This window comes from Trichechus manatus, unplaced genomic scaffold, assembly GCF_000243295.1.
Source record: "Trichechus manatus latirostris isolate Lorelei unplaced genomic scaffold, TriManLat1.0 scaffold00386, whole genome shotgun sequence".
Lineage (NCBI taxonomy): Eukaryota > Metazoa > Chordata > Mammalia > Sirenia > Trichechidae > Trichechus > Trichechus manatus.
In genome coordinates this window covers 12,110-28,586 of record NW_004444322.1, presented here as the reverse complement: position 1 = coordinate 28,586, position 16,477 = coordinate 12,110, and the positions used below count along the sequence as shown (strand labels likewise).

The window sequence follows — 16,477 nt, the reverse complement described above, 5'->3', positions numbered from 1 at the left end:
AAATTGCCGTCGAGTCAATTCGGACTCATAGCGACCCTATAGCGATCATATAGGACAGAGTAGAACTGCCCCATAGAGTTTCCAAGGAACGGCTGCTGGATTCACACTCTCACAGTTTAGGAGGCTAGAAGTCTGAATTCAGGGTGCTGGCTGTAGGGGAATAATTTCTTTCTCTGTTGGGTCTGAGGGAAGGTTCATGTCTCTTTTCAGCTTCTATTCCTTAGCGATCATGGTGATCTTCATGTGGCATGGCATCTTTCTCTAACTGCTTGCTTGCTTAGTTTCTTGCTTAATCTCTTTTTACATCTCAACACAGAGACTGACATAAGACTCAGCCTACAGTAATAGTGCCTCATTAACATAACAAAGAAAACCCATTCCCAATTGGGATTATAACCACAGGTATAGGAGTTAGGATTTACAACACATGTTTTTGGGGGACACACTTAAATTCATAATATTCCACACTTTGGCCCCCCCAAATTCATGTCCTTCCCACATGCAAAACATGCAAAACCATTCATCCCATTACACCATCCCAAAAGTCTTAAATCAACTCCAAAGTTCGAATCATCTAAATCAAATATGAATTTGAATCATCTAAATCAAATATGGTGAGACTTTAGGCTTATTGCATCCTGGGGCAAAATTCCCCTTCATCCATGAACCTGTGAAATCTAGAAAATAAGTTCTCTGTTTCCAAAGTACAATGGTGGAACAGGCAGAAGATAGACATTTCCATTATGAATTGGAGAAATTGGAGGGAAAGAAGGGATAACAGGCACCAAGCATATCCAAAACCCAGTAGTACAAATTACATTAGCTCTCAAGGCTGGAAAATAATCCTCAGTTCTCTGAGACCATCTGGGCAACAGCCCTGTCCTCCAAACTCTGGTTGTTAGACATGCTCTCTGAATTCTGGGTAGAGGCCCCTTGGCCCTGGACTTTAGTCCCACCTTCCAGGCCCACTGGGACAGCAGCTCTGCTCCCTCAGCTTTAGGTAGCCCCATTCATTTAGTCAATCTGAGTGGTGACCCCACCACCTCTGCTTCAGCAGGCTGTGTTCTCCTGCCCTTTGGGCATGGAAGCCCCACATACTCAGCATTGCATTGTGGCCCCATTCTCCTGGTACACCTGAACAGCAGCCGCACACTGTAGAATCAAGTTGGTGATGATCTGACTCTTCGAAACCTAGGAGGTCCTGGCTTCACAATTTGAAACACAGTAGGCTTTGTCTCCACCCTTTGGAACCCATGACACAGTAGTCCTACCCTTTGAAATGGAGGCAGTCCTGCTTCCCGTGCTCCTTTTAGCAGTTCTTTACTCTCCGAGCTGTTCCAGGAGTAGTGCTTTTTTTTTCCGGAGAACAACTTTCTCTTTGGCTCTCCTCACTTCATTCTGACCCCTCACAAGAATTGCCTTTGATGTCCATAATTCTACGAACAGTCTCTTCAAGGCAGTCTAGGCTTTTACTTTTGTTAGGTACCATCAAGTCAGTTCTGACTCATAGCGACCCTATGTACAACAGAACGAAACACTGCCCAGTCTTGTACCGTCCTCACAATGGTTGCTATGTTTGAGCCCACTGTTGCAGCCACTGTGTCCGTCCATCTCATTGAGGGTCTTCGTCTTTTTCATACTGACCATCTACCTTACCAAGCACGATGTCCTTCTCCAGGGACTCCTGATAACATGTACCTCCTGATAACATGTCCAAAGTACATAAGATGAAGTCTCACCAGCCTCGCTTCCAAGAAACACTGTGGCTGTACTTCTTCCAAGACAGATTTGTTCTTTCTTCTGGCAGTCCATGGTATATTCAGTATTCTTTGCCAACACATAATTCAAAGGCATCAATTCTTTTTCAGTCTTCCTTATTCATTGTCCAACTTTCACATGCATATGAGGTGACTGACAATATCATGACCTAGGTCAGGCGCACATTAGTCCTCAAAGTGACATCTTTGCTTTTCAGCACTTTAAAGACGTCTTTGCAACAGATTTGCCAAACGCAATACATAGTGTGATTTCTTGATTGCTGCTTTCATGGGCGTGGATTGTGGATCCAAGTAAGAAATGCTTGACAACTTCAGTATCTTCTCTGTTTATCATGATGTTGCTTATTGGTCCAGTTGTGAGGATTCTTGTTTTCTTTATGTTGAGGTGCAAACCATACTGAAGGCTGTAGTCTTTGATCTTTATCAGTAAGTGCTTCAAACCTTCTTCACTTTCAGCAGGCAAGGTTGTGTCATCTGCATAACGCAGGTTGTTAATGAGTCTTCCTCCAGTCCTGATGCCACATTCTTCTTCATCTGGTCTAGCTTCTTGGATTATTTGCCCAGCATACAGATTGAATAAGTATGGTGAAGGGATACAACCCTGACGCACACTTTTCCAGATTTTAAATCATGCAGTATCCCCTTGTTCTGTTTGAACGACTGCCTCTTGGTCTGTGTACAGGTTCCTCATGAGCACATTTAAGTGTTCTGGAATTCCCATTCTTCGAATGTTATTCATAATTTGTTACGATCCACACAGTTGAAGGCCTTTGCATAGTCAGTAAAACACAAACATCTTTCTGGTCTTCTCTGCTTTCAGCCAAGATCCATCTGACATCATCAATGATATCCATCATTCCATGTCCTCTTCTGAGTCTGGCTTGAATTTCTGGCCGTTCCCTGTCAATGTACTGCTGCAATGGCTTTTGAATGATCTTCAGCAAAATTTTACTTGCATGTGATATTAATAATATTGTTTAATATTTTTTGCATTCGGTTGGCTCACTTTTCTTTGGAATGGACACAAATATGCGTCTCTTCCAGGTAGCTGTCTTCCAGATTTCTTGGCATAGATGAGTGAGCATCTCCAGCACTGCATCCATTTGTTGAAATATCTCATTTGGTATTCTGTCAGTTTCTGGAGTCTTGTCTTTTGCCAGTGCCTTAAGTGCAGCTTGGACTTCTTACTTCAATACCATCGGTTCTTGATCATATGCTACCTCCTGAAATGGTTGAACATCGGCCAATTCTTTTTGGTACAGTGACTGTGTATTCCTTCCATCTTCTTTTCATTTTTCCTGCATCATTCAGTATTTTCCCTGTAGAATCCTTCAGTATTGCAACTCGAGGCTGGAATTTTTTCTTCAGTTCTTTCAGCTTGAGAAAAGCTGAGTGTGTTCTTCACTTTTGGTTTTCTAACTCCAGGTCTTTGCACATTTCATTATAATACTTTGTCTTCTTGAGTTGCCCTTTGAAATCTTCTGTTCAGCTCTTTTACTTCATTATTCCTTCCATTCTCTTTAGCTACTCTGCATTCAAGAGGAAACTTCAGAGTCTCTTCTGAAATCTGTTTTGGTCTTTTCTTTCTTGCTGTCTTTTAATGACCTTTTGCTTTCTTCAAGTATGATGTCCTTAATGTCATCCCACATCTCGTTTGGTCTTCGGTGATTCAGTGTTCAATGTGTCAAATCTGTTCTTGAGATGCTCTCCAAATTCAGGTGGGATATACTCAAGGTCATACTTTGGCTCTCGTGGACTTGTTATAATTTTCTTCAGCTTTAACTTGAACTTGCATATGAGCAATTGACGGTCTGTTCTGCAGTCGGCCCCTGGCCTTGTTCTGACTAATGACACTGAGCTTTTTCATCGTGTCTTTCCACAGATGTAGTCGATTTGATTCCTGTGTATTCCATCCAGTGAAGTCCACGTGTGTATTCACCGTTTATGTTGTTGAAAAAAGGTATTTGCAATGAAGAAGGTGTTATTCTTGTCAAATTCTGTCATGCCATCTCTGGTGTTGTTTCTTTCACCAACGCCATATTTTCCAACTACCAATCCTTCTTTATTTCCAACTTTGGGTGCTTTCGCATTCCAATCACCAGTAATTATCAATCAATACATCTTGATTACATGTTTGATCAATTTAAGAATGCAGAAGTTGATAAAAATCTTCCAATTTCTTCATATTTGGCATTAGTGGTTGTTGCTTTTAATATTTAAAAAAAGTGTTGCTTTTACTATTAGGTATCTTAAATTTCTTGCAGTCTCCACCCATTACCTAATTCTAAAGCCATTTCCACATTGTAGGGATTTGTTAGAGCAGCTCTCCATGCTCAGTACCAAATGTCTTAGTGAACTGCATATAGGTATATATAGAGAGAAATTTACTTCAAGGCAGTGGCTTACACAATTGTGGGTTCTGACAAGTCTCAAATCTGTGGGTCAGATGACAGGCTGAAGACCTCTCCTGGCTCACGTGGTTGCAGGGGCTGACAAACCCAGAACCTGCATGTCAGGCAACAGGCTGGAGGCCTCTGTTGGCTCATGGGGTTACAGGGGTTGGCAAATCTAAAATCTGCATGTCAGTTGACAGGCTGGAGGCCTCTGATGGTTTATGTCCTAAGAAACAGAGGTCAGGTATGGAGAAGATTGCAAGGTTGAGAGCGAGCCTTGCCAGAACATCCCTTTATATACTGGAGGCTGGCCACATCCCCAAGGAAACTCTTCTTCCAACTGATTGGCTGCTCACATCAGATCACAAAATAGGAAGTGATTACACAGTATCTGCCAAACCACTGGGAATCATAGGCTAGCCAAGTTGATACATAACATTAACCATGACAAGTTTCCCCTGAGGTCTGTAGGTGGGGTGTGTCTTTCCCGAAATGACTGCAATACTGGGGCAGGATTCCCTCAGGTCTATCTGTTGGGTTGGTGTGTGGCTTTCCCTCTGTGGCTGATAGCGCAGGTGGAGGACTTTTCCGCTGGCCGTGGGTGGAAAGGGTGAGGTGTGGCCTTTCTGAGGGGGGAGGGTAGTGCTTTGTGTCCTTTCTGCAGGGCTAATGCTGAGCAGGCTCTCCTGTGGTGCCTCCTTGTTAGGTAGGGAACCAGTTGGTTCCAGCTAGGTTGTCTGTTTGATGTACTTTTCTCATCCTGGTGGGTGTATGGGTGCTGTGGCTCTTCTGTGGTCCATGTCCTAGTGCCCTCCATCCTCTGGTCTCAGCTAGACTCAGTAGCACTCACCCGCAGTGTTTCACCTTCCCTGTGTGCTTTTCCAGATGTTTGCTTGGACTTCCCTTTTCCCTGCACATGAGTTCCCACAGGCAATCTGCACCACTTTAATCGGACTGCAATTTCCTTAGTTTTCCAAATTTCAAATTCATGCGCTGACATGCCACTGTCTCTCAGTTCTATCAGACTGAGAAGGCGTCTACACCTTTTGTTGGACCTTTCCAAGGCTGTTTACCTAGGATCTCTGAGCTGATCTGTGTCCTCATTGTAGATGCTGTCCTGGGTTCTTTGTTCAAGGATGTTGCCTGTCCATGTCCCAGAATGGCCGCAGTGAGCTGAGCTGTCAAGTAGGATGCCACCAGTCAACACATCTCAGCCTTTCCACCATCCCCACTCTGTCTCTCTCCTGATTCAGGACTCACCTTGGTTCTCCAACACTTCAGCTCTGTCTGGTGCTCCAAAATCTCTGTGCTAATTTTTATTTGTTGTTCACTGGCTTAGTTGTAGGGAGATGTAGAGGAGTGCCTGCTTACACTGCCGTCTTTTCCCATTGAATGGATTTAGCACCCTTGTTGAAAATCAGTTGACCAACCAGAGATGTATGGATTTTTTCTGAACTCTTGGTTCTATTCCATTAGTCTATATGTCTGTTATTAAACCAGTACCTGACTGTTTTAATTACTGTGGCTTTATTGTATGTTTTGAAATCAGGAAGTCTGAGTTTTCCCACTTTATTCTTCATCAAGATTTCTTTAGCTATTCAAGGTCCTTCACCCTTCCATATAAGTTAGAAGATTGGCTTTTCTATTTCTGTAAAGAGTGCTGTTGGAAATTTGATGGGGATTGCATTGAATTCATAGATTGCTGTGGGTAACATTGACATCTTAACTGTATTAAGCCTTCCAGTCCATGAACACAGAATGTCCTTCCATTTATTTAGGTCTTTAATTTCTTTTAGTAATGTTTTATAGTTTTCTATGTACAAGTCTTTAACTTCCCTAGTTAGATTTATGTATAGGTACTTTATTCTTTTAGATGCTCTTGTAAATGGCAATGCTTCCTTAATTTCCTTTTCTGCTTGCTCATTGCTGATATATAGAAACCTGACTGATTTTTGGTTGTTGACCTTGTATCCTGCCACCTTGCTGAATTTATCTGTTAGTTCTAATAACTTTTTTTGTGGATTCTGTGGGATTTTCTATGTATAGGATCATGGCATCTGTGAAAAGGGATTGTTTTACTTCCTCCTTCCTGATTTAGATTCCTTCTGTTTATATTTTTAGCCTAATTGCTCTGACTAGGCCTTTCAGAATGATGTTGAATAGCAGTGGTAAGAGTGGGTGAATTCCCACACTCTTGAGCTGGGTGGAATTAGGATTTTTCTATTAATTCTGTGGCATTGGTTTTTGTAAGTTATTTACTAGTTTAGGGATCCAATTTCCTGAGGAAAGTGCAATTTTATGAGGAGAAATCTTGGCTGAGGCAGGACCAGCAAGAATGCATCTTATGTGCTCATGTCTTTCTCTGTGATTAGTAAAACTGTTACACTGAGGCAGTCTTCCCACTCATGTTTTATCTTCAGCCCTACTTCCTTACTGAGTGCTTTGTCCAAGCTTGTTTTGATCTTCCTCCCGTTTAAGGGGAAGTTCCAGCAATCCCCTGGATTTCAGCGATTCCTTGCCCTGACACTCTCCCTTTGGTTTCTTGAGGCTGTTTATTTCAAATGCCTTCATCTTCAGCAGGAAAGAGTTCTAAGTGAGGATTTCCTATCAGTCCCAGGGTCTACTCTGAACCCTTAGTGTTAGAGGATGTTCATATCAATAGTGTCCTTTTAGGGCCTAGAAATAAATTCTTAGGAACATTAATTGTGAATTAGCTCCTGGTGATTTCCTTCTATCTCACCCCAGCTCTGGTAGAAGTTTCTCAAAGGGAAGGGAATATGGACAGGTCCATTTATTTTTAGTGCTGTTGATGATTTTTTTCTTACGTTCATATTTTTTAGGGGCATTTCAGTTTTTAACTAGGAAGGATGAGTTAGATTTCTATATTCACATCACATTGCTTTCAAGAAATTTGTCACTAGCATTTCATTTCTGAAACTTATTCTATAGCCTTCTTGATACTGTTTTCTCATAGTTCTGGTTCTTATTCTAGTTTTGATCATTAAAAAATTTATCAGAAAGTCTTTTTTCTTTATTTGTTAGTGTCTGTAGGATTTTGTCAGTGGCCCTCTTCAATATATGTGAGCTCTTTGAACAATCAGATCCTATTTTCATGGCTGCAGATACAACTATATAATGCTGATGACCAATAAAACATCATTTCCATTCTAGCTTTTTCTGGATCTCATGAACAGCATGTCCAATTTCCAAATCAATGGATAGCTCCATTCCGATGCCCTACCATACCTCAAATTTTTCATACCATTCTTTGTCTGTTTCTGCTTCCATCTAAATCCCACTTTCAGTTTTTCCAGCCTCAGTGAATCACAGGCATCTAGTGAGGCCCCACACCACGTAACTTGACCAAAGTTTTATTTTTCAATTTCTCTCACACTAAGTATAAACTGGTGCCCAAGATCACCTTTAACCCATGGTAATTATTAAATATGTGTGCTAAATCAGTGTGCTTATTAATCAGTGAATGAACATAAACTGACAGGATGTTGCTAACATGGTGTTTTTTTCTCTTACAAAATAACATAACTAGTTAAAGTTTTTTTTTTAATAACTTCTTATTTGTTAGTACTATCAGAACAACGTTCAATATGTTTTGTCCGTATCACCCAAGTCGAACGACTTCAGATTGAGTGAGAGTGTGTTGTTACAGGGAAGAGTGACCTTCAAAGATGTGGCTATTGACTTCACCCAGGAGGAGTGGCAGCGACTGGATCCTTCTCAGAGGAATCTGTACCGAAATGTGATGCTAGAAAACTATAACAACTTAATCACAGTGGGTAAGGGTAGTTGCCTGCATAATTCAAATTCTGGAAATAAAGTACCTTTTCTTTCTCGATATTTCTGAAATGTGTGGGACACTTAAATGTCAGCTTAGGTTTGGCCTTGGGATGTCTGCTCTCATGAATGTGCATGCTACAACTTTCAAAGAGAAAGGTCATCCTTGGTTACGTTTCAGAAGACAGCATCCTCAGAAGCCACACTTTTCTCATCCTTCAGAAAGCCTAATTTCCCTTGGGCCAGCCTCAATTCTTTGTTTCCAGTATTTATGCCAAAATCGTATGTCACTTCCCTTTGACAGGATGTCCATTCACCAAACCTGATGTGATTTTCAAGTTGGAGCAAGAAGAAGAACCGTGGGTGGTGGAGGAAGAAGTGTTAAGGAGACGCTGTCCAGGTCAGTGAGAGGGAACCAGACAGATGAGGAGGGACCAGAGTCCCTTAATGGTTAATCAGTGAGTGACTGGTCCTCTGAAATGTTCTTTGAAGGTATTTTTCTAAAGACCATATGTTTTTGTAGTGACAGTTGTGAATTGTTTAGAAACCTGTCATTTCTAGATACCATTATTCACTTCTTTCCTCAGAACTTAGAGGACTGATTGGCCTTCTTACCTGTATGCTAGGTATCAAACTTTCCTAATTCATTTCAAGACTTACTTTGATAATTATTTGTAATATTATTAGTATCTTTAGTCTCTCTGTCTACCTTTTTACATCGGATCCTTTCATTTCTCATTCATACATTCACAAATTTGTAGTCGTTCAAATAAACTCATTGACATTTATAGTCCTTTGCTTTGTACTTCCACTTCTTCCCTCCATTTCAGAGGTCTTAGTATTGTATTTTATACCCATAGCCACAGGCCTGACTATATTTTTAGTGTTTGCTCTCATACTTCAGTAATGGCCACTGTCCTTTTACCCCAATAAAAGTTTGAAAGTCAGCACTATTTTTTGTTAGCTCCCATTTTCTTCTACACTTGTCATGCATATATGTACGTATATGTGTGTACTTACATGTGTGTGATGTGAGTGTATGTGTATACACACATATATATATGCATACATACATACACGTATTTAGTAGATTTAGAATTGGAATGGATAGGCCAAAGGATATGTGTATTTTCCGTCTGATTGATATTGCCAAGTCTTTTTTGCTCTCCATGGACATTTCAACAATTTATATTTCTAACAAAAATTTCTACCAACAAATTCTATTAGGAATTTTTAAATCTTTGCTAATCTGATAGGGGGAATTGCTAACTTATTGTAGTTTGAACTTTCATTTCCTTTATTATAAGTAAAAGTGAGCATCTTTTCATGTGTTTTAATAAATAGTTTTCATCCTTTTTTCTGTTGAATTCTTAATTTATTCAAACTCTTCATATATTACAGTGCCAGGTAAAGGGCTTATCTGTCATATGTTTTTCCAGTATTTTTTTTTTCCAATTGCTCATTCTTCTTGGAAGTATTTTTTGCCACCTTGCCTTTTTTTAATGTTCACGTAGGTAAAGTAACAATCTCTTGTTACCATATGATTGTCATATGATTTTTTCCCCTTTATGTATATGGGTGAATTATGTTTACGTATTTCTTAATAATGACACAGCCTCACATTTCTCCTCTTGGGTGACAGCGCCTAGTAGCATTTTTCTTTGGGACATTTTTAAACAGTTTTATTGAAGCCACTTTAATAGATTAACATGTGGATAACTGTCATTTTTATGTTGTTATATCTTCCTTTCTAAGAATGTGATATACGTTTCCATTTGTTCAGATCTGTGCGTGCCTGAGCATTTTAAAGTTTTCTTATAGTTCTCGGACTTTTTAAATTTATTCCTAGATGTTTCATATTTTTGTTACCATTGTAAATGCAGTGTTTTCTTCTGTTATAATTTCTAAATTGTTTTTGTATATATGAAGGCTATCAAAGCTGTACATTAACGTGTATATAATGAATTTACTACCCTTTACAATAATTTTTCAGGTGACTCTTGATTTTGCAGGTAAACAATTTTATTGTTGACAATGTTAATTTTACCTTGACAAATTTTTATACCTCTATCTTTCTCTTATTCAATTGTACTAGTCAGTATCACAATAATATTGGTGATACTATTCATCTTTTTCATATTCCTGACTTTTATGTGAACAATTTTGTGTTTTCCTCATTAAGCATGATGCAGGTATTTGAGTTGTACTGTACTTTTTCTCAAGTTAAATGTTTATTCCTATTTTATGAAGGGTTTTATGTAAAATAGATGAGAAGTTTTATCAAATACCTTTTCAAGACTTATGGAAATGTTCACTTGATTTTTCATTTTTACCTATTAATATATTTATTATAGTAGTAGTATTTTTGGAATTTGCTTGATATTATATTGGAAAAATTCATAAGTGATATTTATTTGCAATCTGTTTTAGAAGTATGGTAATTGAATGAGCATCAGAAACCTTATAGATTTTCTAATATTGAACCATATTTATATTCTTGAAAAAAACCTCAGTTATATTTTATATTTGATGTGCTTCTAGATCATTTTTATATTTTATACAAAATTTTTCCAGTGGTAATTTATAAATGAAATTTATATTTAGTTTACCTTTTTGTGGTGTGTCATCTTTGTCAGGTTTCAGTATTAATATTATATATGTTTTACATGCAAAAAATAGAGAATTATCCTCCTTTTTTCTTCTGGAGCATTTTACACAGCATTGTGTTGTTCCTTAAATGTTAGAATTCCCATGTGAATCTTTGTGGACCTGGTGCTATTCTTTTTATTTTTTTCCCAGATTTCTTTTATGGAAATTGATCTATATAGATTTTTTTATATCTTCTAGGGTGAATTTTGTTAATTTACATTTTCCAGAAAATTACTCGGCAAGCAGTTTATAAAAATGTATTTCAATACAGTCTTGTGAAATGATCTCTTACGATTCTCTTAATTTCCTGTTTTTTTCCCTCTGTCGTTATTTCTTCTTACTTTATTTGTGCATTTTGTATTCTCCCTGTTATTTACATACCAGTTGGTATGTCTTCTTTTGGATTCCATTTAAAAACAAAGTATTCATAAACATCTGCTTCTGCTCGTATTTCATTTGTTTAATAATGGGAGACTAAGCCTAAAACGTAAAGAGCCCTGGTGGCACAAAGATTAAAGCACTTGGCTACTAACTGAAAAACTGGCAGTTTGACCCGACTAGTGGCTCCGTGGTTGAAAAGACCTAGTGATCTGTTGCTATAAAGATTAAAGTCTAGGAAACTCTATGGGGCAGTTCTGCTATGCCCCATACATAGTAGTTGCTATGATTTGGAGTCAGCTCGACAGCACACAACAACTGAAACCCAAAACGCATTGCCACATCTTTCTTCTGTGGAGGGGCTGGTGGGTTCAAACCACTGACCTTTTGGCTAGCAGCCAAGTGCTTAACCTCTGCACCACAAGGGTGCCTTATAACAACAACAGGCCTGAAACCAAATTATCAGTGCCAATAGTAATAATTATTTTTGAAATTTTCTTGATATAATATTGGAAAAATCTACAAGTGATATTTATTTGCAATCTATTTTAGGAGAAGTATGGGGAATTGATGAGCATCAGAAAAACCAGGACATAATTTTGAGGCAAGTTGAAGATAGCAGTGACAAGAAAGCAATGACAGAGAAAAAAGTTCATGAATGTCACAAGAAATTTTCAAATACATTTCCTCTGAATTCAGACTTTGTTCCTTCCAGACACAACCTCTATGAATATGACTTATTTGGAAAGTGTCCAGAACATAATTTAAACTGTCATAATAATGAGAGAAGCTATATAACAAAGGAACATTCTGAATATAATGATCCTGTAAAATCATTTTGTAATAGCTCATCCTATCTTGTAGTAACCCCTTTTAAGTGTAATCATTGTGGAAAAGGCTTCAGTCAGACATTGGACCTCATCAGACACCTGAGAGTTCATACTGGAGATAAACCCTATGAATGTAATAAATGTAGAAAAGCCTTCAGCAACAAGGAAAAACTCATTAAACATGATAAAATTCATAGTAGGGAGCAGTCTTATGAATGTAATGAGTGCAGGAAAGCTTTTATTAAAATGTCAAACCTCATTAGACATCAGAGAATTCATACTGGAGAGAAACCCTATGTATGTAAGGAATGTGGGAAATCCTTCAGCCAGAAATCAAATCTCATTGATCATGAAAAAATTCATACTGGAGAGAAACCTTATGAATGCAGTGACTGTGGAAAAGCATTCAGCCAGAAGCAAAGCCTCTTCGCACACCAGAAAGTTCATACTGGAGAGAAACCTTATGCTTGTAATGAATGTGGTAAAGCTTTCCCTCGAATTGCATCCCTGGCTCTTCATATGAGAAGTCATACAGGAGAAAAACCTTATAAATGTGATAAATGTGGAAAAGCCTTCTCTCAGTTTTCTATGCTTATTATACATGTAAGAATTCATACAGGTGAGAAACCCTATGAATGTAATGAGTGTGGAAAAGCCTTCTCTCAAAGCTCAGCCCTTACTGTACATATGAGAAGTCATACTGGTGAGAAACCCTATGAATGTAAGGAATGTAGAAAAGCCTTCAGCCACAAGAAAAACTTTATTACACACCAGAAAATTCATACTAGGGAGAAACCTTATGAATGTAATGAATGTGGGAAAGCTTTCATTCAAATGTCAAATCTCGTTAGACACCAGAGAATTCATACTGGAGAAAAACCCTATATATGTAAGGAATGTGGCAAAGCCTTTAGCCAGAAATCAAATCTCATTGCTCATGAGAAAATCCATTCTGGAGAAAAACCCTATGAATGTAATGAATGTGGCAAAGCTTTCAGCCAAAAGCAAAACTTTATTACACATCAGAAAGTTCACACCGGAGAGAAACCTTATGATTGTAATAAATGTGGGAAAGCCTTCTCTCAAATTGCATCCCTTACTCTTCATCTGAGAAGTCACACAGGGGAAAAGCCTTATGAATGTGATAAATGTGGGAAAGCCTTCTCTCAGTGCTCACTTCTTAACTTACATATGAGAAGTCATACAGGTGAGAAGCCCTATGTATGTAATGAATGTGGAAAAGCCTTCTCTCAAAGAACGTCTCTTATTGTGCACATGAGAGGTCATACCGGTGAGAAACCCTATGAATGTAACAAATGTGGAAAAGCCTTCTCCCAGAGTTCATCCCTTACTATACATATACGAGGTCATACAGGTGAGAAACCCTTTGACTGTAGTAAATGTGGAAAAGCCTTCTCTCAAATCTCATCTCTTACTCTACACATGAGAAAACATACAGGTGAGAAGCCTTATCATTGTAATGAATGTGGTAAGGCTTTCAGCCAAAAGTCACACCTTGTTAGACACCAGAGAATTCATACTCATTAGCAATCCTATGGCGCCCTGGTGGTGCAGTGGTTAAGAGCTCATCTAACTAAAGCTTGGCAGTTTGAATCCACAAGCGACTCCTTGGAAACCCTATGGGGCAGTTCTAGTCCTGTAGGGTCACTGTGAGTTGGAATCAACTCGACAGCAACGGGTTTGAGTTTTTTGGTTCAGCAGCCCTATGAATATCATAAATGTGGAAAAGCTTTCAGAAGGAATTAACACTTCATTGTACATTACATAATTGGTTCTAGAATATAAAACTATGAATGTAGGAAAGCCTTATGAAAAAGTAACAAATTTCTAAAACAGTTCATACCATAGAGACAAATTGGTATTGTAATGAAAATCTGGTCATCAAAAACCTGCAGCAGACATGTTACATATTGATAATATTTAATCAGCATTCTCATTTAAATATGAGACAGAATATCTGCTATCAGCACTACTTATCAATACTTGAGCTCCTAGCCAATATATTAAGCAAAAAAAAAGAAGATTGGAAAAAAGAGGAGCTGTGAAAATAGCCTTTATAAGAGGAATAGTTAATTAGAAAATGTGTTGATATGAAACATCTAAGAATAAATACAACAATGAATTACAAGACATTTATATATAAAGTTATAAAACATGTTGAAGTGCACAAAAAAAAAACATGGAAAAATGGAGAGAAATTACATTATGTCTGAAAAGACTTGACATTGTAAAAATATAAGTAGTTTTTTTCTTTTTTAAGGAATTTCACAAGCTGAGAATTTTTATGTGGGGAGGTAAGGAACGAAAAATAGCTGAAACAAATTGGAAAAAGCAAAACAGAGAAGAGATGCTCTAATAGATATCACCACATACTTTTAAACTGGATCATTTGAACACTGTGTAACTGATAAACTGATCAGTGAAAAATTGGCGGTTCATACACAAATCCAAGGAGACAAAGGAATTTTGTGTATGATAATGTCAAAATCATTAGGGGAAAGGATGGCCTATTCAATAAATGGAAAATTCATATGAGCTCTCTCTATATAAAAATAAAATCCAAATAGATTGAAGATCAGAATATAAAAAGCAAAATTGTAATGATATGATGAAAATAGAATGTATCTATTAAGATTTCTTTAAAAACACATAAACATGGAAAAATTCTATTTTTGTGTATTGGCCTTGGAGGCATCCACATATATGGACAAAGAGCTACATATCACTATGTTTACTGAAGTTAGGTTTATATTTGCCCTAAATTGGATATAATAGAAATTTCTATTAATAGAGGAATAGATCAATAAAATGTGATTATTCCTATGATAGAATACTAGACAGTATTTAGATATAAGGTTTAAAATTCACATTCATGGATGAGTGGATCACAATATATAATATTGAAATGAAAAAGATGCACAATAAAACATGGTATAAGTACAAAGGACAGTACTGCATATTGATCATGACTATATATGACATTGGTTGCCTTTTGGGAAGTGGGAAAGGTTTGGAGGGAGTTGATATATTTATATGTAATATATCTTTATAAAAGAAAAAAAAATATACCAGTGATCACAACTATGATTGCCAGAATTATGGAGATTTGGGGGTATTCTTTCTTGCCTTTCTGTATTTTCCTAATTTCTCTAAAATTATGGTGGAGGATACCCGGGCCTATCAGAATACCTTTATAATGGATTCTTATTCTTGATCAGATACTAACATTTATAGAAAATTCTCTTTAATAATACACAAACCAAGCCTGATTTAAGGGAATATTTTGTTTATCCTCTCCTCATAATGTTAGTTGGGATAATGAAATCAGCAATATATAGCATTTGTTTAAGGCCAATTTTAAAAAATTTAAATAATTTTGTCTTAAACACAAGTTTTTTCCCACTGAAAGCAGTGAAGAAACAACAGAATTATTCAATTGTTGGAATAATTGTCTATTTCAGAAAAACAATCCACCTCCATCCAGCATTTTGTGTTTGTTTCAGATTGAGGGGAAGAAAACATTCTTACATACTGTAAAATTTGATTAACGTTTTGCCAAGGATAGTTGCCAGTATTAGAGCAAGAGCAGTTTCAACATATCTCAATACAGCTTTCTTTGATTTCTTGTGTCTTAAATGGGGACGCAGGTGCTGGTGATTTCATTTGTGCCAGATACATGTGAAAAGTTCACTTCTTGTACCACAAATCTTACATTCAGGGCTTTCAGATGTTTATGGTGACTCAAATTTTCTTTTCTATGAATAGCCCATTCATATATTTTGTCATTTTTTTCTGTTGGGACTTAAATTAGAAATAATTACAGGCTCATTGGAAGCTTCAGAAGTAGTATGGGAAGGTCGGTGTACCCTACACCCACCTTCCCCCAGTGGTAACATCTTACATAACTATGGTACAATATCAAATTGACATTTGTACTATCCACAGACCTTAGATTTAACCAGTTTTACATGCACGTGCGTGTGTGTAGTCCTATACAATTTGATCTTGTGTAGGTTTGTGCAAATATCACAATCAAGATACAGAACTGTTCCATCACCACAAACTTCTCGTGCTATCCCTTTATAGTGACACACATCCTCTTTTCCTTCCCTCACAGCCACTAATCTGTTCTTCATCTCTATAATTTTGTCACATCAAAAATGTTATATCTATGGAAACATACAGTATGTAACCTTTTGAAATTAGCTTTTTCACTGTAATTCCCTTGGGACTCATCCTACTTATTGCATGTATCAATAGTTTGTTATTTTTTATTTATGGGCAGTTATACGTGTTATAGATGTAGCAAAGTTTCATTGACCATTCACACATTGAAAGCCATTTAGGTTGTTTCTAATTTTGGGGTGTCACAAATAAAGCTTCTATGAGCATTCCTCTGCCATTTTGTCATTCGTTTTCTATTTGTAGCCTCTGTTTTTTGTTCCCATTTCACTTCTCATGCCTTCCTATGGGTTACTTGAGCATTTTTTAGAATTCTATTTTGATTTGTTGTTGTTGTTAGGTGCCATTGAGTCAGTTCCAACTCATAGCATCCCTATGTACAACAGAACGAAACACTGCCCGCTCCTGCGCCATCCTCACAATCATTGTTATGCTGGAGCCCATTGTTGCAGCC

General features: G+C 37.6%; 1 protein-coding gene across 2 annotated transcripts in view; it reads left to right on the top strand.

Moving 5' to 3' along the window:
• LOC101346890 (zinc finger protein 420) overlaps window positions 1–13,368 on the top strand; it is a 106,647-nt gene extending 93,279 nt beyond the window's left edge. Inside the window, exons 1-3 of one of the 2 annotated variants that reach the window (XM_023725741.1) lie at window positions 12,067–12,318; window positions 12,571–12,877; window positions 13,028–13,368. In XM_023725741.1, coding sequence (XP_023581509.1) covers window positions 12,067–12,318; window positions 12,571–12,877; window positions 13,028–13,368 — 900 coding nt within the window. Of the gene's footprint in view, window positions 1–12,055 lie in introns of those variants that run through there. The other variant, XM_023725739.1, reaches the window with a different exon arrangement.
• The last annotated feature ends 3,109 nt before the right edge of the window (window positions 13,369–16,477 follow it).